Source organism: Podarcis bocagei (assembly GCF_964188305.1).
Source record: "Podarcis bocagei genome assembly, chromosome: Z".
Taxonomy (NCBI): Eukaryota; Metazoa; Chordata; class Lepidosauria; order Squamata; family Lacertidae; genus Podarcis; species Podarcis bocagei.
Window position 1 is genome coordinate 2892293 of NC_138140.1, and position 21379 is coordinate 2913671.

Here is a 21379-nt window from a genome sequence, read left to right on the forward strand (position 1 = left end):
GCCTCCAACCTGAACAACTGATACTTAAATCAGGGGTCATAGCCATCAAACAAGGCTGGGTTTGGGGGTGACACCCATCACCTCCAGTTTGAGTATCAGTTATTCAGTTTGAGTGTGTGCTGAAAAACCACCACAAAACTTTGGCACTGGAGGGGAACCCAAATTTCAGGATTCATAGTTAGTGAAGCTTGTTATGAGAATAATATGGGTAAAGGAAGAACCACACAGGCCACCATGAGCTCCTGGGAATGCAGGTGGGATATAAATTCAGAATGCTGCTGTGTTTTCAGTCTATTACTGTTCTTTGAAGTTTGTTAATGTTATTCTCTTTGCAAGCTGCTTTTGAAGTGTCTGAAGTGTTTGTGTGTGTTACAATCAAGTGGCACAAAAATTTTACAAAACATGAAAATAAGAATAAAGATCAAGAAAAAAAACCAAGAAAATAAATGTAATATAAATAAACTAGTAAATTATATTTACATAAGCAAACAATTTATTACAGGGTCCAGGAAAGCAATTTAAATACGCGTCCGGCCTTCAGGCTGCCCCTTTTTTTATAAGAAAGGCGTGCCCTTGAGCATGTGCAGAGTGCAGTGGAGAGGGAGTGGGGCGGGGCCAGTGCCCTTTGATGTCCAAGATGGCGGCAGGGCGCCGAGAGGCGAGCCGCGCCCCTTTCTCCTTCCCCGCCCCTTCGGGGCAAACCACATGGCCCTCCCTTCGCCCCGCCCCTCTGCCGGCAGGTCTTTCACGTGACGCGCTGGGCTCCTCTCACGTGACACCACCGCCACCCGTGCCCACGCTGCAGAAGAAGGGACCGCCGCGCCTGTGGTCATGGCTACGCGACCCGCGCTCTACCTGCGCCTCGTCTCTCTGGCGTTGCTGCCGGGGGTCCTTGCAGGTAAGGCGGCGGCGGGCCTCGGGTCCGCTGCTCCCAGAGAGAGGGTCAGCGGAAATCGGTGGTGGTGATCGCAGGGAAGGGATGCAACTCTGCACATGCTCAGATGCAATCAGAGGGAAGGGATGCAAGACTGCACAGGAATAGAGGCACTCTCCTTTGTGAATGCATTTATTCGTTCTTCGTTAAATCCTTATTTCAGGGTCTTCCCGGCTGGAGTTGGTTTGTGAGGCAGAAAGCATGTGATGGAGAAGTACAGTCTTCACAGGCTCAGGAGCAATTTCTTTATAATTAATCTAATCCCCACAACTCAGAACCCCCCCCCCCATCCCGGTCCACTTGGAGAACATATAAAGCTGCTTTGCTAGTGTTTTCTGGGGCTGTTTTGAGTAAGAGTGCTTCTGAGCATTTGCAGAGAGCACCACCCCTCTCATTCAGTAACTTCAAATCAGCTGGTTGCAGTTTGTAATTCTGTTTTGCAATAGAAATATTGGAAATAAAGCAATATATCACTTGGAGCATCATGCCACTTCCACAGTTTTGAGCAATATTGTGTGTCAAAGGGCTAGTGGACATGCTTCCTGGGAAGATTTGAGCTCCACAACTTCATGTTTTAGAAATTACTCGCCACCTTTTCCTTGTTTCAGTTATCAGATTCGTTACAAAGCTATCAGTCCCTTTCTAGCAGTGTGTGGTTACTTAATGGAGGTTGTGGGGTGGAAATGTAACTTTCTGTGCTTTGTAAGTATTTCCTCTGTCTCCCCACCCCAATTCATCTCGTTATATTAGTGAGGCTCACTTAGTTACTTTGCATGTTGCAGGTTTTAGCCCCACCAACAAAAAAACAGTTCCAGCCCTACTTCTGTCCTCCTCACCTTATGTTTACATTTCTTAATGTCCAGACCTGACCAGAAATGCCATGTTTTTTACTTTAAAAATGATTTAATTTCTGCAGCACATTCTTCACCAAATTTGCAGCCTTGAATAATTGTTTGACAGTATCAGAGAAATACAGCCAGCATTTTGGAGTGGCAGAGGAAAGTACGTGCAGTGGACACTCGGGTTGCGAACGTGATCCATGCGGGATGCATGTTCGCAACCCACAGCAGCGCATCTGCACACATCAGGTTGCAATTCGGCGCTTCTGCGCATACGCAAAGTGTGATTTAGTGTTTCTGCGCATGCGCGCCCACCAAAACCCGGAAGTAACCCGTTCCAGTACTTCTGGGTTTCGACGGTCCATAACCCGAAAAAACGGAACCTGAAGTGTCTGTAACCCGAGGTATGACTGTAAAGCCTAGCTGTTCTTGTACAATAGAATCCACAGCAGAGCAGATTTCACGGAGCAGATACTGGAGTAGTTGACCTCTTCTTTCCCATGGTCAGTAGACTGACAATGCCATTTTTAACCCCCTTCTATCTGAAAGTGACGCGGTTTGTTTCTTTTAAGGTTACAGAAACCCCCAGCTTGACTTCAAAGAGAAATATTTTGAGCAGTGGATAGATCACTTCAACTTCGAAACCTACAGCAACAAAACTTTTGCGCAGAGATACCTCATCACAGGTATGCATTTGGTGATGAAAATATATATAAACATGAAAAGGTCACTTCTAGATTGGAGCAAGCATTTATCTAGTTCAGTATCCTGTCTCACCACAATGACCAGCCAGATCCTCTGGGAGGCCCACAAGCGGGACATGAGACCAATAGTCTTCTCCCACTGTTGCTCGGCAGCAACAGAGAAGGACAGGTATACTGCATCTGAACATGGAGGTTCCATATTGTAACCATGGCTCAGAGGTATTATTAGATCTCCCCTCTCCTGTGTCCTGTGCTGACAGTTCCTCAGTGGCTTGCCTGGGCCACCTGCCTCAGCCTGTTCCTGCCTCCTCTGCTTCCTTTCTACTTAGAGTCCAACACTGCTGTGATGGCAAAGCAGCTCTTGTGATGGCCAAGCAAATTGCACCATGACGACAGCCTTACTTTCCTATTATATGTGTACGAAATAAATAAATTCTATGGGAATCCAAGAGCTAGCGTCACCAGCACATTCCATAAATTAATTGTGTGTTAATGACCCATTCTGTCTCATACCAAGTTAGGCCTCTGACCCGTCTCGTCCCATGTTGCCTCCATTCCTTAGTTAATTTGAACAGGTGTTCATTTATCTGGAGTGATTAACAATCTGTGGAAAAAAGCAGTGCTTCAAAGAGCCTGCCTTCCCTCAGGGCTGATTGCTGTGGCACACAGATGAGGGAATGCGTGGCCCCCCAGATCTTGTGGGGCTCCTGCTCTCTGCCTCAGCCAGCACAGCGGATGACAGGGATTATGGTAGTCCTAACAATATATGAAGGGCCCAGCGGCTGGGCCCCAGCCTCTCCATTTTTGCTCTGGCAGCACCCAAAGGTGCAAGTAGTGCCAGTTCCATTGCTGAAGACCAGTCAGAAAGTTGAGGGTTGTGCTATCGTAGAGGGGAAAAGAAGATTGCAATTCTAATACAGGCACCGTCCTTCTTGCAAGTTTCTTAGAGGTCTCTCTGTTCTTAAACTGGATTCTTCTTGGTTGCCTAAATGTACTTCTGCTGCCCCACAGATAAATACTGGAAGAGGGGAGCTGGACCCATCTTCTTCTACACCGGGAATGAAGGAGATGTCTGGGCCTTTGCTCAGAACAGCGGCTTCATCCTGGAGCTAGCTGAGCAGCAGAACGCCCTGGTGGTCTTTGCGGAGCATGTGAGTGTTTTTGCAAAGATGTCCCTATTGCCTGAGGCAGCGTGCTTGATGGGGATTACGGTGACCTTGCTGTCTGAGATGTCTCTTGTGCTCCTCTGCTGGCTTTTCAGAGATACTATGGGAAGTCGCTTCCATTTGGGGCAGCGTCGCTGCAGAGGGAAAACGCTGGCCTGCTGAGTGTGGAGCAAGCCCTCGCTGACTATGCAGTTCTCATCATGGCACTAAAGAAGCAGTACGCAGCACAGGACTCACCTGTCATTGCATTTGGAGGCAGGTGAGGGCTCGCTCGCTTGTTCCTCCTAGCAGTTACCTGCATCTGATGTGTGCAATGTTTTTCGTGCAGGTCTGGCAAAATATTTCCAAGTTGCTGTGCGCCAGCTGCCTTTGGGAGGGGGTCTGTTCTGAGCAGGGAATGAGGCAGATATTTCAAATGTTTAGGCACCACCACCTAAACTTGATAGTAACCAGGATTTCTCCAAAGGGTTGATTTAACTATGGCCAAGGAAGGTGAGGAGAGCTCACGGGCCAAGAGAAGTTGAAGTATGAAAAGGTTGTACCCCAGTATGTTTGGTGAGGGCAATGCTAGCTTTCCCCCATAACTGTGGGTCACTTGAATCAGTATTTACTGTCTTGTTCCAAGATGGGGCCACGTTCATACGCTGCGGCTCTGAGCTCCCAATTTTGTAATCTCCCTGTATACAAGTTGTACAAGTGACAATAAAGTATTTCATTTACTTTGGGACTGTTTAGGTTGGAATTTCAGTGCCCTGAATTGTATTCTCTCTGGGGTATGCTTCATGGCATGCTTAGTGGGCCACCCTGGACACAGGCCATGCCTTGGCGGATCTTGTCATGTGCTTGTTCTCTACAACACTCCAACGGGAAACACCCCAAAGTCTGCAGGGAAATTATAGCCCCTCCCCTAGGATAATAGCTGTCCCTTCTCTGAAGTAAAAAGATCCTTTGCCTCAAGAACCACACTGAGCAGGGGGCACACTTTTCTTCCCCTCTTAAAGGTAAAGGGACCCCTGACCATTAGGTCCAGTTGTGACCGACTCTGGGGTTGCGGTGCTCATCTTGCTTTATTGGCTGAGGGAGCCGGCGTACAGCTTTCGGGTCATGTGGCCAGCATGACAAAGCCACTTCTGGCGAACCAGAGCAGCGCACGGAAACACTGTTTACCTTCCCGCCGGAGCGGTACCTATTTACCTACTTGCACTTTGTGCTTTTGAACTGCTAGGTTGGCAGGAGCAGGGACCGAGCAATGGGTGCTCACCCCGTCATGGGGATTCGAACCGCTGACCTTCTGATCGGCAAGTCCTAGGCTCTGTGGTTTAACTCACAGCGCAACCCGCGTCCCTCTTCCCCTCTTACCTGGGGCCAATAATACCCTTTCCTTCTGAGCAATTGGATCTGAGTTTGGCGCGAGCTACTAGGGAAGGGAAGAAGCCAAAGTTCAGCCATTTTGTCCACTTCCTCTTGCCTCATACCTGTGGCTCTTGTGTTCTGACTCTTTGATAATGGCAAATCTGTGCCGACTAATTCAGGCAAACAATTTGAAGAGACGACTGTCCCTTTCCAGTGAGCGAGCAGTCCACCTGAATGTCTCATAGTGTCAAAGAATATAACTTGCTTCTTTTTCTCTCTCTTTTCTTCCAGTTATGGAGGGATGCTGAGTGCCTACATGAGAATGAAGTATCCCAACATAGTGTCTGGCGCACTCGCTGCCAGTGCGCCTGTGTTGTCTGTAGCTGGGATTGGAGACTCCAATCAGTTCTTCAAGGATGTCACAGCGGTAAGTTTTAGATGGAAACTTTTGAGTGGGCTCATTTCCTCTTACTAGGCAAACCTCCCAAACTTCAACGTAAAATTGTGTGCCTGAACCTGTGAAGCCGTATGAAAGTCTCAGGCTCCCTCAAAGATGCAATTCACTTAAATCAGAACCCTCTTTTTTCCAGGACTTTCAGAACTACAATCCGGACTGTGCCACGGCTGTACGAGAAGCATTTAGGGAAATCAAAGACCTGTACCTGGCTGGAGGTAAAGTGAGCTCACCTGTCAGACAAGGAACAGCCCCTTGGGAGAGAGGACTTTTAAGCTACGAGACCTCTGGAGCAGCTATAGAATAAACAAATTGCTTTAAAATGGTTTTAGGAAAGCAGTACCGCTCCCGTCTTGTGTGTGCATAAGAAAATAAACAATTTTTGAAGGAAATGTGCCCACTTTAATTGGGCAGCACTTCTATAGCTAATACAAATGGTCCGTCCACCCCACCCCCCAGTGTAAGCAGTCAGTTGACTAAGCACTGCAGTTTAAAACCATGAGGTCTAGGCACTTGATTTTTCTTTTGAATGAAAGCAGAAAACCTCACTCATCCAAGCACTGCGTAGCCCAAACACTATACTTTTAGGCTGCTGTCCTAAAGCATACTAGCCTCAATGAAATTGGTGAGATGCACTTAATCGTGCAACACACTACACACCTCTCTTCTCCACATTCAGCTTACGAGAGGATCAGCCGTGGGATGTCTACATGCCAAAAGCTTTCGTCTAAGGATGATATCTACCAGCTCTTCGGATTTGCCCGGAATGCCTTCACCATGATAGCCATGATGGACTACCCTTACAAGACAGACTTTATGGGCCACTTTCCAGCAAATCCTGTCAAGGTGAGGCCTGCACAGATCAGGCAACTTCATGAACCAGAGAACACTCGACTCCTCCACCTCCACCGGTTTCCACTGGGCTGGGCTAAAGCTCTCGCAGCATGTCTATAGGCCAGGTATACAAAATTAACGCACACCTACCTATAGTAGCCATTTGAATGTTTGCTTATTTTTTAAAATCTCAAACCACACTACCGCCAGCCGCCTTTTGTGGAGCTTGCCTGCCTGGTGCTGATTTATACCTGACACAGGTTAACGTAGTTATAAACTTGGGTTCCTCATTTTTTCTTGCAAAGAGAGCCTGGTTAATGTTGCAAGTGTTTGCAGGTGCCCCCTCAAACAAAGGCTGCACAAAAGTATTTCTGGTCTGGTCTGTCCACACTCCTCTGCTCAACAGGGAGGAAACTGAGCGGGCATTACAGAAGAGGAGGGTGTTTGTTGCCATGTTACAGATGATAAACATAGAATAATAGAAATGTAGAGTTGGAAGGGACCCCAAGGGTCATCTAGTCCAACCCCCTGCTAAGCAGGAATCTCAACTAAAACACCCATGACGGATAGCCATCCAACCTTTCTTAAAAACCTCCAAGGAAGGAGAGTCCTAATATAATACAGTTATACCTCATGTTATGTTTGCTTCATGTTACGTTCTTTCAGGTTGCATCCCACAGTGACCTGGAAGTACCGGAAAGGGTTACTTCCGGGTTTTGCTACCTGTGCATGCACAGTAGCGCTAAGTCACCCTTCACGCATGTGCAGTAGTGCCAAATTGTGCCGCGCACCTGTGCAGATATGGCGCTTCAGGTTGTGGGCTTTTCACGTTGCAAACGGGCCTCCGGAACGGATCCCGTTCGCAACCAGAGGTACCACTGTATAGGTACATAATATAAGAAGTATACTGTTTATATAGCAATGGGATCATTTTATGACTATCTGCTAGGGTGGAATTGCAGGATGTTAATGCTGGAACTCCCCTTTGACTCTAGGTCTGGTAGGCTGAAAATGAACTGGAAACCCAGAAGTTATTCTGTCCGTCTTTTGAACTTTCACCTTAGCCATATCTAACCTTTGTAAGCAGCTTTTTTCCATCATTGTTTTATTTCATTTTTTTGCAGTGACCAATGTATTTTTTAGTTCCAGCTAAGATCCTGTAACTTTCTTCCAATTTCTCTTTGGCTCTCGGAAAACCTAATTTGCTGTGTGTGTTTGTGTGTTTAACTCAGATTGGCTGTGAGCTGATGCTGGAGAACAAGGACCGGATCAGGGGCTTGGCAGCTCTTAGTGGTGAGTGACTGTAAGACATCTGACTTCCTTCCAAAGTGTACATGCGCACTGTGCTTTCTCTCAGGTTGTGTCGGGCCTGAAAATGTGCAAGTTATCTAGGCTGCATTCGGACAATCCCCTAAGCCACACTTTTGAGGGGAGCGGGGGCAAGCCTTGAGCTTGCATGCTCCCTTCTCTCTCCTCTCATCTCCCTCCAGCCTTTCTTCAATGCACAAAGGAAGCTTAGAACATTTCTGCTTCTGGTTTGCACATAAAGCAGGATAAAAGCATGTCTCTGGATTCTGTCTTACAGGCAAACTATGGTTTGCTCAAGCTATCATTTAGACAGACTGATAAGCTACTGAGAGATTCTAATCCCTCATATGTGGAGGATAGAGTACACGAACCTGAGGCTCATTCCCAATCGTCCAGGCTGTGGACTGGGAGGCCATCTGAATGTGGCCACAGGCTTGGAAAAAAATCATGTGCCACTTCCATTCATTTCAGTGGGGCTTCTACCAGAGATCTTCCTCCTGGATTTTGCCCAAAGCCTCTTTCTCTGCCTGAAGAGCAGGCTGGGATGAAGTCTTGCTCGTGATGAACAGGTTGAGGGTGGATTTCTTCCTGCCAGCAGCTGAAGGCCCCTCTCCATTCTGCTGCTGCTCACCTGTGACCAGGTGACGCGGCAGCTGAACAAAGAAAGAGGCATGATCCACCAAAGGCTTGGGCAAGGAGCCCGCCTTTTCCCACACTTTCCCACCAGGGTTGCAGATGTAGACGCCGTCCTCTTTCCTCTTCTGTCTCACTGATCCACCGCCCGTGATGTACAATTGCTGCCCGTGCACAGCGAGACCAAACTGACAAAGTTCGAAGGGCGAGAGACTGAGCAGGGTCCACTGATCACTAACCGGGCAGTAGTATTCTGTCTCGTTCACAGGAACCCATTCCTGAGCCTGTAAAGAACCAAATATCAGAGGGGTGGATCCAGTCCCTGTTCAGTGGAGGGTGAGGGAGGTATGCTGTAGCTCCAGGAGACAGCATGGCCTGCCGGTTGCTCAGACAGACCTGGCACAGAAGCTGTTTTAAGGCAGCCTTTCCCTTCCTGGTGCCCCATAGATATTTCAGAATGCAACTCCCGCCAGACCCGCCTAGCCAGTATTCCGGAAACATTGGGAAGGTTGCATGTGAGCCACCCCGGCTTTAAAGAGGTCAGAGAGCAGCTCTTGTCAGTTTGTGTAGAAGCTGTGCTGGTGTGCAGTTCCCACTAATTGCACAGGAGACCTTCGCAATGCATTGTTCAGCTGCCACCCCCACCCCCTCCCCCTGTGTTAATCAGTTAGTAGGAATGCTACCAATCTGCTCTGGTTTTAGTTCAAGGGAACACCTGAGCATATGCAGAGGAATGATGATGATGATGATGATTTATATGCCCCCCCATCTGGCTGGGTTGCCCCAGTCACTCTGGGTGGCTTCCAACAAATTTTAAAGACCAAGATTGTAATGAAGACTTTTCTGACTTCATCAGGAGACAGACCATGTAGGTGTGTTTCAGGGATCCAGCATTTTCCCCAAATGATTGTATATTCAGTCCACGTGTTAGGTTTATTATTTTCAAAAAGGCCAACCCTTTGGGCAAATAAAACATCTAAAACTGACAGGGATCTGTTTCTCAGTCATGGAACCCAATCTGTCTAACTCAGGAATGCTACTTGGTTAAACAAACATTAAGAGTATGGGTCAAATAGGGAATCAGTCACATAATGGACAGGCCATTTCTCTCCCCCCCCCCCCCCAGATATTCCTCTCTTTTAAAAAACCTGCTGGCCAGTTAGTTGGCAGCACCTTTAAAAAATATATTAATCTGTTTGATTAAACTTGGCAGCCTTGTTAATTAGCAAATAAGGGGGAGCCACCTGGCCTTTCAGCCCCAGGTAGTAAAATATATTAGGCTTGCCACATGATCCAGCTACATAGAAATGAAAATTTGGAAGGGGCATGAAGAGTTTCTATTTTGTAAAGGGCTTGCTAGTTCCATGTGCCTGGGGTGTGTGTGTGTGTGTGTGTGTGTGTGTGTGTGTGGTAAAGTAAGAAATGCTTCAATGCCCTGTCAGGAAACCTAGAATATTGTGGTGTAGAAAGCATTCTCTTCCAACCAGGTACCCTCCCCCCACATATATTGGACCATGTCTCCCATCAGTCTCAGCCAAAATAACTGGTGGTCATTGGTGATGGGAGGTGGGAGACTGAAACATCTGGAGGTCACCAGGTTGAGGAAGGCTGCCATGGATCACAAGAAGAGCCCTGCGGCTGAGTCAGGCCAAAGAGGGTTCCTTCTGGTCCAGCATCCTGCTCTCAAAGTGGACACCCAGATTCCTGTAGGGAACCCACTAGCAGGACCTGAGTGCAACAGCAACTCTTCCCCACGTGTGAATATCGACAGGTCAGCACCTGCCAGATGCTGTCTTAGGAGGGACACTCTGCTTTCTCTCTAGAGCAGCCTTTCTCAACCTGTGGGTCCCCAGATGTTGTTGGACTACAACTCCCATCATCCCTGAGCTCTGGCCTTGCTAGCTATGGCTGATGGGAGCTGTAGTTCAACAACATCTGGGGAACCACAGGTTGAGAAAGGCTGCTCCCATTGTCAGACTGTACAGAAGGGGATGCTCCTCCTTCTGGGAAGGGAGCCTGGCCACAAGGAACCAGGAAGTGAGAAACGAGAGAACATTGTGTAGCTCAGGGCAACACCAGACACCTGGGGCTGGCGTTGGGCACCACCACAACTCATTAAATAAATGAAGCTCAACATACGTTTGCCAGGGCCCTTCCTCCTACGCAGAAGATTCTGTCTCCGGCAATTGCCATTCCGTGGTCACACCGGGCAAAAGTCATTGGCTGGTTCCTGACCCAGCGGCGCAGGCGGGAGAGATAGCTGTATGTGTCGCGTAAAGGTTTGCCAGCGGCGAATCCCCCTGGTGGAAACGGGCGATAGAAGATTGGGTTGGGTGGCTGCGGTTTTCCCTTTGGGTTGCACAGTAGCCTTTTCCTGTCCTGATCCTCTCAAGGTCCTTCCGGAGTCGAAGTGTCCCTGTGGAGCGTGTTGCCTACCACTTAGCCAAGGCCTCTCCCAAGTCTTAAGAGACTGGGTCGTAAAAGGGGGTGCAAAGTGTGTTCACAGCGCTGAGAGCCTCCCTTCTGTGTCTGTAGCATCTCACTATATTGAACGCTGTTCTCCAGTGGTTGGCTGCCCCATCATGGCTGTCCCCTCTTCTCTACTCTTGGCCCTCCCCTCGTGCCCCCGGCAGTCGGTTGAGCATGATAGGAAGGGAGTCTATTCAACCCTCTTCTCAAGCACTCCATTGTGGGGCCCTTCCTTTCCCTTGCTCATATACCTACTCCTGCCTCTTTTTTTCTTGTTCATGCTGCAAATTCAGTACAGTCATACCTCGGGTTAAATGTGCTTCAGGTTGAGCGTTTTCAGGTTGCGTCCCACGGCGACCCGGAAGTAATGGAGCGTGTTACTTCCGGGTTTCACCGCTCATGCATGTGCAGACGCTCAAAATGGTGTCATGCGCGGAAGCGGCGAATTGCCGCAGACGAGGGTTGCGTTCGCTTCAAGATGCAAATGGGGCTCCAGAACGGATCCCGTTCGCATCCAGAGGTACCACTGTACAGATTTTTTTTTTAATACCGCCCTTCAATTTTAATAAATCCCTAGGGCAGTTTCCATAAGAAGCAGAAGATACAAAAATAATTAAAACGCAAATAATACATATCCAAACAAAATAAGGGACGTGAAGAGTAAAGAGGGAACAAGATTTTTAAAGCTAGATTGCTTTTAAGTCTAAAAAGCCTGGGAAAACATTATGGCTTTTGACTGGCACTGAAAGGCGAACAAAGTATGTGCCTGCTGGCCTTCTCTGGGGTGGGCATTCCATCATTGGGGCACCACCACTGAAAAGGACCTCTCTCTCTTCCAGCTGGCCGCACAACTCAACCTCACCTGAGGAGTGGGGGAACCTGCATACAAAAGAGCTTAACATACTTCAAGTATGTCAGTCTAATGATGGAAAGGGCTTTAAAGGTCAGAGCCAGCACTTTTAATTAAGCCAGTGCATCCATCTGCCATTGTTCTTGAGGTCTTTATTTTATGCTCTTAATTAATGTACAGTATACTTCAAGTGGTGGGATGCGGGTGGCACTGTGGGTTAAACCACAGAGCCCAGGACTTGCTGATCAGAAGGTTGGCGGTTCAAATCCCCGCAATGGGGTGAGCTCCCATTGTTCGGTCCCTGCTCCTGCCAACCTAGCAGTTCGAAAGCATGTCAAAGTGCAGGTAGATAAATAGGTACTGCTCCAGCGGGAAGGTAAACAGTGTTTCTGTGCACTGCTCTGGTTCACCAGAAGCGGCTTAGTCATGCTGGCCACGTGACCCGGAAGCTGTACGCCGGCTCCCTTGGCCAATAAAGCGAGATGAGCGCCGCAACCCCAGAGTCTGTCACGACTGGACCTAATGGTCAGGGGTCCCTTTACCTTTACCTTATACTTCAAGTGAGATACTTTTGCACCCTGCCCTGGGTCCATTTGATAAAGGGAAAACTTAGAAGTGCAAAGGATGAATACATGAAGCTAATTTGCAACCCCAGCAGCTGCATTCTGAGCTAATGGTGGGTTCCAGATCCTCTTCAGGGGCAGCCCCTAGTAGAGCATATTACAGTAGTCTAAGCTGGATTTTACAGGAGCATAGATCACTGCCACATCACCAGGAACCATCCTTTTATGCTTTATCTGTATGCCCCCTTAAAATCAGCAACCCTTGATAGCATAGCTGTCAACTATCCCCTTTTCTTGTGAGGAATCCTATTCGGAATAAGGGAATTTCCCTTAAAAAAAGGGAAACATTGACAGCTATGCTTGATAGTGGTCTGCATTCTAGAATGGCCAACATCCAGCCTCCCACCCCCTCCCTCCACCCTGAGCCAAGACTTCTGATGGTCAAGCCACCAGTGGTCTCTCACCTGAGACGTAGAGGATCCCCTTGTGGGTGGCTCCCGCGTGGTCTGCCACAGGCATTGGGAAGGGCGTGATGAGCTGCCACTTGTTCTCAGCTGGCTGGTACTCCTCTGCCGTGTCGGTGAGCGTCCCCAGCAGGGCTCCCCCGCCCACAGCCACGAGGCAGTCGTTCAGCACCCCTGCGTGGAAGCGAGTCCGCCGTCCCAGCATGCTCGCCGCTTGGAGCCAGCTGCCGTGTCGTGGGTCAAACCTGAACACCTGGAGCCAGAAGGACAAAAGGGCAATGGCAGAGGAACCCCCTCTGGCACCCGGGGCGGGGCAGCCCGTATGGAGTGCACATGTGCGTCAGCTCGTACGGAGTGCGCATGTGTGGCATCCCATATGGAGTGTGCATGTGCGGCAGCCCATACGGTCACTGTGCAAGAGGCAGCGAAGCAGCACCCTTATGGACTGTGTGCACCCTCTGCCACTCTACAGCTGGGGGAAGGCAGGGGCCATCTTGTCAAACCCCCCCCCCACTGGTACCTGGGTAGGCCTGCCCCCTCCGCCCCCCACTTCGTACGCCCCTGGGAAAGGGATTACAGGGCCATGCTGGACTTGTTCTCCAGCTGGCAGGCTGGGGATCATTCGGCAGTCTGGGGGGGGGGGAGAGGTGTTTAAGGGCTATCCTTCAGCAGCTAGTAGCCAAGTCAGAAGCAGGCAAGGAGACCCCTTCAGCGAGAATAATAATAATAAAATATTTTTTATATACCCCGCCCTCCCCAGCCAAGACCGGGCTCAGGGTGGCTAACACCAAATATAAAAAGTTGATGAGAATACAGCTTAAAAAACAAAATTAAAATACAACATTAAAATGCAGCCTCATTTCAGTGGAACTCAATCAAAAACTTTTTTGGGGATAAAAACGTCAAGTCTTCACCAAGGCTAACTATCCAGACTGGTCCTACATAGGCCAGAAAAAAAGCCAGGAAAGTCCCCAAATAGGAGTTGCAACACAGGAGAAAGGAAAAAAGGAAGAGGGGGAGGGAATCAAATTGATCCCAATCCAAAGGCCAGGTGGAACAACTCTGTCTTAAAAGCCCTGCTCACTTTCATCTCTGCTGCTTGGCAGGTTTGTATTGCTAGGGTTAATGCTGAGCTGATCTTATTCCAAGCTTGTGAATGAGGATGATCCTGATGATTTACTAAATTCATAAATTGCTTTATCTTGCCCAGGGCAACCCAAAGCGACTTACAGCCACGTAAACACACACAAAACCCCCATGTAGATACATTTAAATGAAGCGGGGTAAAGAAATACAAAAAAACCACAACCCATCCACTTCTCAAAGGCCGCATATAATTAAAAGCCTTATAGAGGAACGTTTTCACTTGGCACCTAAAGGTGTATAATGAAGGCACCAGCCGAACCTCCCTGAGGAGAGCGTTACACAAATGGGGAGCCACTGCAGAGAAGGCCCTGTTCTCATGTTGCCACCCTCTGGACCTCTTGGGGAGGGGTCACACAAAGAAGGGCCTCAGAGGATGATCTCAGGGTCTGGGTCAGTTCACATGGTGGTCCTTCAGGTATTGTGGTCCTTGGCCATTAAAGGCTTTATAGGACAAAACCAGGTTGGTCCTGAAACGGATTGGCAGCCAGTGCAGTCGGGTGTAATATTCTCAAACAGTTTTGCCCCTGCGAGCAACTTGGCTGTGGAATCCTTCAGCAGCTTGACAAGGATTCTGTGGGGCACAGATTTCATAGAATCATAGAATCCTAGAGTTGGAAGAGACCACAAGGGCCATCGAGTCCAACCCCCTGCCAAGCAGGAAACACCATCAGAGCACTCCTGACATATGGTTGTCAAGCCTCTGCTTAAAGACCTCCAAAGAAGGAGACTCCACCACACTCCTTGGCAGATTTGAGTCCATGGAGCATGCCTTCCTTGCCCCAAGCCCTTTCCAAAGTGCCCCTAGTGTTTCTGGGGTGTGTGATGGATGACAGGGAACTGGAGTGTGACCTGAGTTACTAGGTAGGAGACTAAATAGCTCCCCAGATTAAGATGTCCTCATTATGTAGAAGCGATGTGGAGGACAACAGAATGGGGGCAGGTGAAAGGGAACGGGATCGTTGGGAAATGGTTTGGCTGCAAATGTAGAGGAACTGATCTGAGATGATCTGGGGTGGAGTGGGGGGCAAATCAGTTGAAGGACTTTTATGTGGCAGTTTGGGAAATTAGCCAACATGCCTTCTGTGATGTTTAAATTCTAAATCTGCATCTGTACATATAAATTACAGTGGTACCTCTGGTTGCGAACGGGATCCGTTCGCGAGCCCCGTTCGCAACCTGAGCAGAACGCAACCCGCGTTTGTGTGGGTTGTGATTCGCCACTTCTGCACATGCGCGTGACGTCATTTTGAGCGTCTGCACATGCACGAGCGGCAAAACCCGGAAGTAACCCTTTCCGGTACCTCCGGGTCGCCGTGGGACGCAACCTGAAAACATTTAACCCGAAGCGTCATTAACCCGAGATATGACTGTATTAAAGGTAAAGGTACCCCTGACCATTAGGTCCAGTCGTGGCCGACTCTAGGGTTGCAGCGCTCATCTCGCTCTATAGGCCGAGGGAGCCAGCGTTTGTTCGTAGACAGCTTCAGGGTCATGTGGCCAGCATGACTAAGCCGCTTCTGGTGAACCAGAGCAGCGCACGGAAATGCCATTTATCTTCCCACCAGAGTGGTACCTATTTATCTACTTCCACTTTGACGTGCTTTCAAACTGTTAGGTTGGCAGGAACAGGGACCGAGCAACGGGAACTCACCCCGTCACGGGGATTCGAACCGCTGACCTTCTAATCGGCAAGTCTGAGGCTCTGTGGTTTAACTCACAGCGCCACCTGTTTCCCAACTGACTGCATGACTGTATTAGCACATGTAAACTCTGCAAAATTGTGCCTCTGGGCCCCAGATCTTTTATATCCCTGCCGGGTCCTGTGACTGCCGTAGTAATGTGGCATTCCACATAGGATGGCTTTGTTGTGGGCTGCAGAACCCATCTTGCCCCTCAGATGTCACACCAATTTATACTATGCCCATCTGAAATATTTGCGCTTGCTTCATCCACCAGCCCAAACTTATTCTTTCAGCCTTTCCCCTCCTGCATTCCAGGTTTGGGGGGTGGGGAGGAGATGCAAAAATAAAATAAAAAATCAGTAGCATCAAGTCTTTCCTTCTCCCTTTTGCATTCTGGGGTTGGGGGGGAAATACAAAAAAGTTACTAGCACCAAGTCTTTGGGGCATCATTCTTGCATAGGACCTTGGGGGGGGGCAGCAACTCTTAAATGTTATCAGGCTGGAGTTCCATCAGTTGAAAGGGGAAATGTTTGAGCGTTTGCAAGTGTAACCAAAACGATGTGACTCAGCTAGAGGTGTTTACTCTCATTCCAGAAGAATGTGTGGCCTTTTACAAGCCCCAAACAGTGCTTCAAAGGCTGCAAGTTAACCAAAGTCCTGAGCAGGAACACTCCCACTGGGTAACTGGGGTAACTACAGCATTTTGTTGTAAGTCTCCCCTTGATAGTAGGTAGACAAGGAATACACACCCACACAAGAGAGGTCTCCCAGATAGATCAAAGGAGGACTGAGGTTATAAAGAACCAAGAGTGTGGACCTATCAACATGGGCAGAGCTTGTGAAATCCATGCAGTTTGTTCACTTAATTGGGAGAAAGAGGTACAGTCATACCTTGGGTTACAGACGCTTGAGGTTGGGTTTTTTCGGGTTATGGAGCACCAAGACCCAGAAGTACCGGAACGGGTTACTTTTGGGTTTCGGCGGTCATGCATGTGCAGAAGCGCCGAATCGCAACCCAACTGCCGGTTGCAAACACTGTGGGTTGTGAACGTGCATCCCGCACGGATCACGTTCACAACCCGAGCGTCCACTGCATTGCTAAGTGGCCTGGCACTTGGAAACTGCCTAGTTGTCTCTGGGAAGGTCCACATTGCAGACTCAATGCTGTTGCTTCAGAAAGCCCAGAACTAAGAATTCTATTACTGTTACCCACCCAGAAGGTCCCAGGAAGGGTAACAGTAATGTAAGATAGAGTCATACCTCAGGTTACAGACGCTTCAGGTTGCGCAATTTCAGGTTATGCACCACACCGAACCCGGAAGTACCGGAACGGGTTAATTCCGGGGTTCAGCGCTTGCGCATGCGCAGAAGCACTAAAAATCGCACTTTGCGCATGCGCAGAAGGGCTGAATCGCGACCGCTGCGGGTTGTGAACGTGCCTCCCGCACGGATCATGTTCGCAACCCGAGTGTCCGCTTTACAATGTTAGAAACAGTTTAAAGCAAATTACAATCACAACTAGAGTGGGTCCTAAAAATATTTATCTCAGGTGTCAACGGCCAGGGTAGAGCGGTGTGTCTTCAGTACCATGAAAGCTGCATAATGAAGGTGTTTAGGCCTACCTCCCAGGACGCCAGCACCACCCACATTTCTGATAGTGGAGCAATTATTCTGAGGGCCTTCCCTGCACCCAAGAGGGTCTATAGGGAAGGAGGCGGTCTTTCACATATTTGCATCCCAAGTTGTTTAAGGCTTTAAAAGCTAGCATGAGCACCCTAAATTGAACCAGGAAAATGAATGCAATTGTTTTAAATGGGAATTATATAAATTATAAATTGAACCCCAACCAGTAATCTGCATTTGGGCCAACTGAAGTTTCCAAGTCGTCTTCAAGGGTAGCCCCATGTAGAGCACATTGTGGTAATCCAGCCTGGAAGCTACCAGAGTATGGAACTACCATGTCAGAGATGAGACTCGTTAAGTGCCCAACTGGGTAAGCTTTCCACTCACTCAGATGATCGTGCTTGTTGTGATTCCCACCTGTACCCCTTTATTGCAGCCTGATTTTTGCAGCAGTCACTCTTTGTCCCTTTATGTACTAAGACTGCTGTCTTCGGTGCTTCCTCCTCTGAGGATTAAAGGGCTCATTCTTTGGGGACTGGGGTGCCTTTTGCTTGCACATACACCTATGGGCCTGTTGCCTTTGTCCATGGAGTTTTCTTGGCAGGGATACTGGAGTGGCTTGCCAGTTCCTGATCCAGGTGGATCACGTTTTTGAATTGATGCTTTTGAATTCTGGTGCTGGAGGAGACTCTTGAGAGTCCCATGGACTGCAAGAAGATCAAAGCTTTCCATTCTGAAGGAAATCAGCCCTGAGTGCTCACTGGAAGGACGGATCCTGAAGCTGAGGCTCCAAGACTTTGGCCACCTCCCTGGAAAAGACCTTGATGTTGGGAAAGATGGAGGGCGCAAGGAGAAGGGGATGACAGAGGACGAGATGGTGGGACAGTGTTCTCGAAGCTACCAGCATGAGTTTGACCAAACTGCGGGAGGCAGTGGAAGACAGGAATGCCTGGCGTGCTCTGGTCCATGGGGTCACGAAGAGTCGGGACACGACTAAACAACAACACCACCTATGGGCACTCATAACTTTGCTGGGATGTGGGTTTGGAGGGTATCTCCCCTGGTATCTCTGGAGCTGTGCTGCCACCAATGATTGTGCAAGGTTTAGAGCAAACTGTGCACACACGCACATATAAAGGAAGCAAGGATTAGGTGGAGATGCAGAAACACAGATTAAGTTTGTCTTTAAAAAAAAACAACCTCTGAGAACAGAATGGGGGGGGTGGGACAGTGTCTGAAACAAAGGCTATTCCAATGCATTTGTACAAACAAACGAAAAAGCATCATGAGAGGGTTAGCGTTGGCTTTCTGAGGAACTAGCTTTCACAATGAGTGACCTAGAAGCAGAGACCCTAATAGGAACAGATAGGGAACAATGATACGTATTTGGGCTATCTACCTTTGTCCTTTTCTAGACTTAAGTTGTGTGTGAATGAGCTGCTGTAGGCTTCTCTTCGTTTTAAGCTTTGTGCTTACCTGGTTCGAAGGACATTGTCCTGTAGGGTCAAACCTGTCCTGGCCCCCCATCACAAAGACAAAGCCTTGGATCACAGCAACACAGTGGTTGTACAGGGGCCTGTGAAGTTGCCCAATCTTTTTCCACAAAAGGCAGTTCCGATCAGCAGCCCACATGCTGCCACAGATGGTGTTGTCCGCAGATCTGCCACCAAGGACAACCAGCATGTCAACGCCGGCACGGACCTTGGTTCGCTCGCTCTGCAGAGTCGGCTGAGCATGCAGCCGGGAGTTATAATCCAAGGCCTCCTGGAGGTACTGGCGGCAGGTGGGTTCTGTCTTCATGAAGGGCACGTCCTGGACGAACTTCTGCAGGTCGTGGAGAGGTATGAGGGGAAACCGAATGTGCTGCAAAACCTCGGCTGCATCTTCCAGGTGTGTGCTGTTGTGGCGCAGCCAGCATTCCGCTGCATGGAACAGTTCCAGCTCACTGAATTCCTCGGTGTCTGCAGTGTCTAAGATCTCACACAGAGTAGCTGCATCCAGCTCCTGCAGCTGCGCCGGATCTGCCAAAATGCTGCTGCAGTGCCGACTCACGCAGCTCATAGCTTTCTGCCTCAACTCTTTCGGGCCAAGCCTCTTTGCGATCTCGAGGACTGCTAGGCAGGTGTTCTGATCCAAGCCCTCATCCAGAAACCGGAAGCACAAGCACATCACATCGCGCACCAGCAGCATCTCTGCTGCCTGGAAGGTCTCCTCAACATTCTGGAGTGTCAGCTCCAGCTTGTTGGAGTAGACAAAGGACAGGATGTTTTGCAGGCCCTGGGCGGTGACGCGCGGCAGCTTGATGTGACTGTTGTGACTTGCAGCATCTCTGGAAAAATGCATCTTGCAGTAGTTGCTGGCTGCAGCCAGAATGACTTTGTGCGCAGAGAAAGAGACTCCCTCTGCCTCCAGTGTGACATCGCACAAGATGTTCTTCGTGCGCAGATTCCTGAGGCCCTCTAGAAGTTTGGACAGGTAGGTGTCTGAGCAAAGACTCTGGCTCTTGGCCCTGACTGGGCTGGCAAGATACATCCCTTCCAAAGCTGCAGTCTGGTAATCCACTGGCGGTAGCCTTAGAAGATCTCCCCAGGCACCCTCTAATGGAAAGAGAGTTCAGAGGCTGTCCTTAAAATCTAAAGGCATGCCTCTTGAACAGAGAACTCCAACTGGTGCTTACTCTAGAAGTGGGGCTGCCTGAAGTTTTTGTTTGGGCTACTATGAGAGCAGGTCAGCTGACATGTCATTTCCAAGAACACCATTTCCTTACCCCCACCAACCACGAGCCTATTCATGTCCACAAAGGTGCAGTATCTACTCAGCTTCCTGGTCATGCCTGAAGTGGCTTGCAGCGGGCCAGGCAAGCAAGTCCAGACCTGCCTGCAGGTTTTTTTGAGTCCTTGCCTAGGATCAGGCTGCTGCACCCACTGGCCTTGCGTGTGAATGTTTGCTAGGTGGCAGCATAGGCAGAGGAAAGCTCTGCTTCCAGCTGTTTCTCTAGCATCTACCAGTTACAATACCTGGCTAAGTTCAAGGTGCTGGTTTTGATGTGTAGCTTGGGACCAGGCAGTGGGTTTTTTTCTAAAAGAAATGTTTAGGAGTACTCTCATTTTCCTACTCATATTGAAATAAAAAGGTAAAGGGACCCCTGACCGTTAGGTCCAGTTGTGGCCGACTCTGGAGTTGCGGCACTCATCTCGCGTTATTGGCTGAGGGAGCCGGCGTACAGCTTCTGGGTCATGTGGCCAGTATGACTAAGCCACTTCTGGCGAACCAGAGCAGCACATGGAAATGCCGTTTACCTTCCCGCCGGAGCGGTACCTATTGATCTACTTGCACTTTGACGTGCTTTCGAACTGCTAGGTGGGCAGGAGCAGGGACCGAACAATGGGAGCTCACCCCGTCACGGGGATTCAAACCGCCAACCTTCTGATCGGCAAGTCCTAGGTTCTGTGGTTTAACCCACAGCGCCACCCGCATCCCATATTGAAATACTGCCCCTCAATAATGCCAAATTGAGATTCACAAAATGTTTAGGGGTACGCGTGCCCCTGCGTCCCCCCCAGAAACAAAGCACTGGGACCATAACACCTGAGGGATTGTCTCACCCCTTGTATACTGTGTTCTGCAGGTCCTAATTTAACAGGTCCTTTCTGTGCAATCCTCTTGGGTTGCGGCACCTACCCTTTTGGAATCTCCCCTGCCCTGGAAAGAATATTCAATAGAATTCTTCTTTTTTTTGACACCAACTAAAGACTTCTGTCTTCCCACAAGTTCAGATCTTTCCCAGATGGTATCTATATTAGAATTGCTTTCAAGATGTTTTTAAGATGAAGGGGGTGGAGAGATTCCCCTACAAAGAAAAGATGCAGCATTTGGGACTATTTTGTTTGGAGGAAAGGCAACTAAGAGGTGACATAATAGAAGTTTTTGGGTTGCCATCAGTATGCTGATGACACCCAACTCTATCTGTTGATGGATGGCCATCCTGACTCGGCCCCAGACACACTGACCAGATGTCTGGAAGCTGTGGCTGGATGGTTACGTGGGAGCCGGTTGAAGTTAAATCCTTCGAAGACAGAGGTCCTCTGGTTGGGGCGGGATGATATGGGATCGAGGGGGCAACTCCCATCTCTTGCGGGGGTGCAATTAGTGCCAGCACCGTCCGTTAAGAGTTTGGGTGTAATCTTCGATACCTCCCTCTCTATGGAGGCGCAGATTACAGCTATAACAAAGGCGGCATTTTTTCATCTCCGCCAAGCTAAGCAGTTGGCCCCTTATCTCTCTCGCCCTGACCTAGCCACTGTGATCCATGCGACGGTCACCTCCAGACTGGATTATTGTAACTCGCTCTACGTGG

General features: G+C 49.1%; 2 protein-coding genes across 2 annotated transcripts in view; one reads left to right on the plus strand and one right to left on the minus strand.

Moving 5' to 3' along the window:
* Window positions 1-743: 743 nt before the first annotated feature.
* Window positions 744-21379, plus strand: part of DPP7 (dipeptidyl peptidase 7) — a 35546-nt gene continuing 14910 nt past the window's right edge. Inside the window, exons 1-8 of the mRNA XM_081179785.1 lie at window positions 744-898; window positions 2346-2459; window positions 3489-3628; window positions 3739-3902; window positions 5288-5423; window positions 5587-5668; window positions 6130-6296; window positions 7517-7577. Coding sequence (XP_081035911.1) covers window positions 832-898; window positions 2346-2459; window positions 3489-3628; window positions 3739-3902; window positions 5288-5423; window positions 5587-5668; window positions 6130-6296; window positions 7517-7577 — 931 coding nt within the window. The 5' untranslated portion in view covers window positions 744-831. The remainder of the gene's footprint in view (window positions 899-2345; window positions 2460-3488; window positions 3629-3738; window positions 3903-5287; window positions 5424-5586; window positions 5669-6129; window positions 6297-7516; window positions 7578-21379) is intronic.
* Window positions 7584-20154, minus strand: LOC308579016 (kelch-like protein 9). The gene is made up of 4 exons (XM_081179754.1): window positions 18499-20154; window positions 12572-12824; window positions 10365-10525; window positions 7584-8509 (listed from the first exon to the last, which is right to left on the minus strand). Exons 1-4 carry the CDS (start codon window positions 19552-19554, stop codon window positions 8072-8074), a joined length of 1908 nt encoding a protein of 635 aa, XP_081035880.1. The 5' UTR covers window positions 19555-20154; the 3' UTR covers window positions 7584-8071.

What these genes read in the sequence shown, in the direction of transcription:
- LOC308579016 (XM_081179754.1), bottom strand. Translation starts at nt 19,554, where the DNA reads ATGTATCTTGCCAGCCCAGTCAGGGCCAAGAGCCAGAGTCTTTGCTCA. An exon ending in GGGGATCCTCTACGTCTCAG is followed by an intron (nt 10,526 to 12,571) that starts GTGAGAGACCAC and finishes CGTTTCCACCAG; the next exon opens with GGGGATTCGCCGCTGGCAAA. An exon ending in GAGGAAGGGCCCTGGCAAAC is followed by an intron (nt 8,510 to 10,364) that starts GTATGTTGAGCT and finishes GGTTCTTTACAG; the next exon opens with GCTCAGGAATGGGTTCCTGT.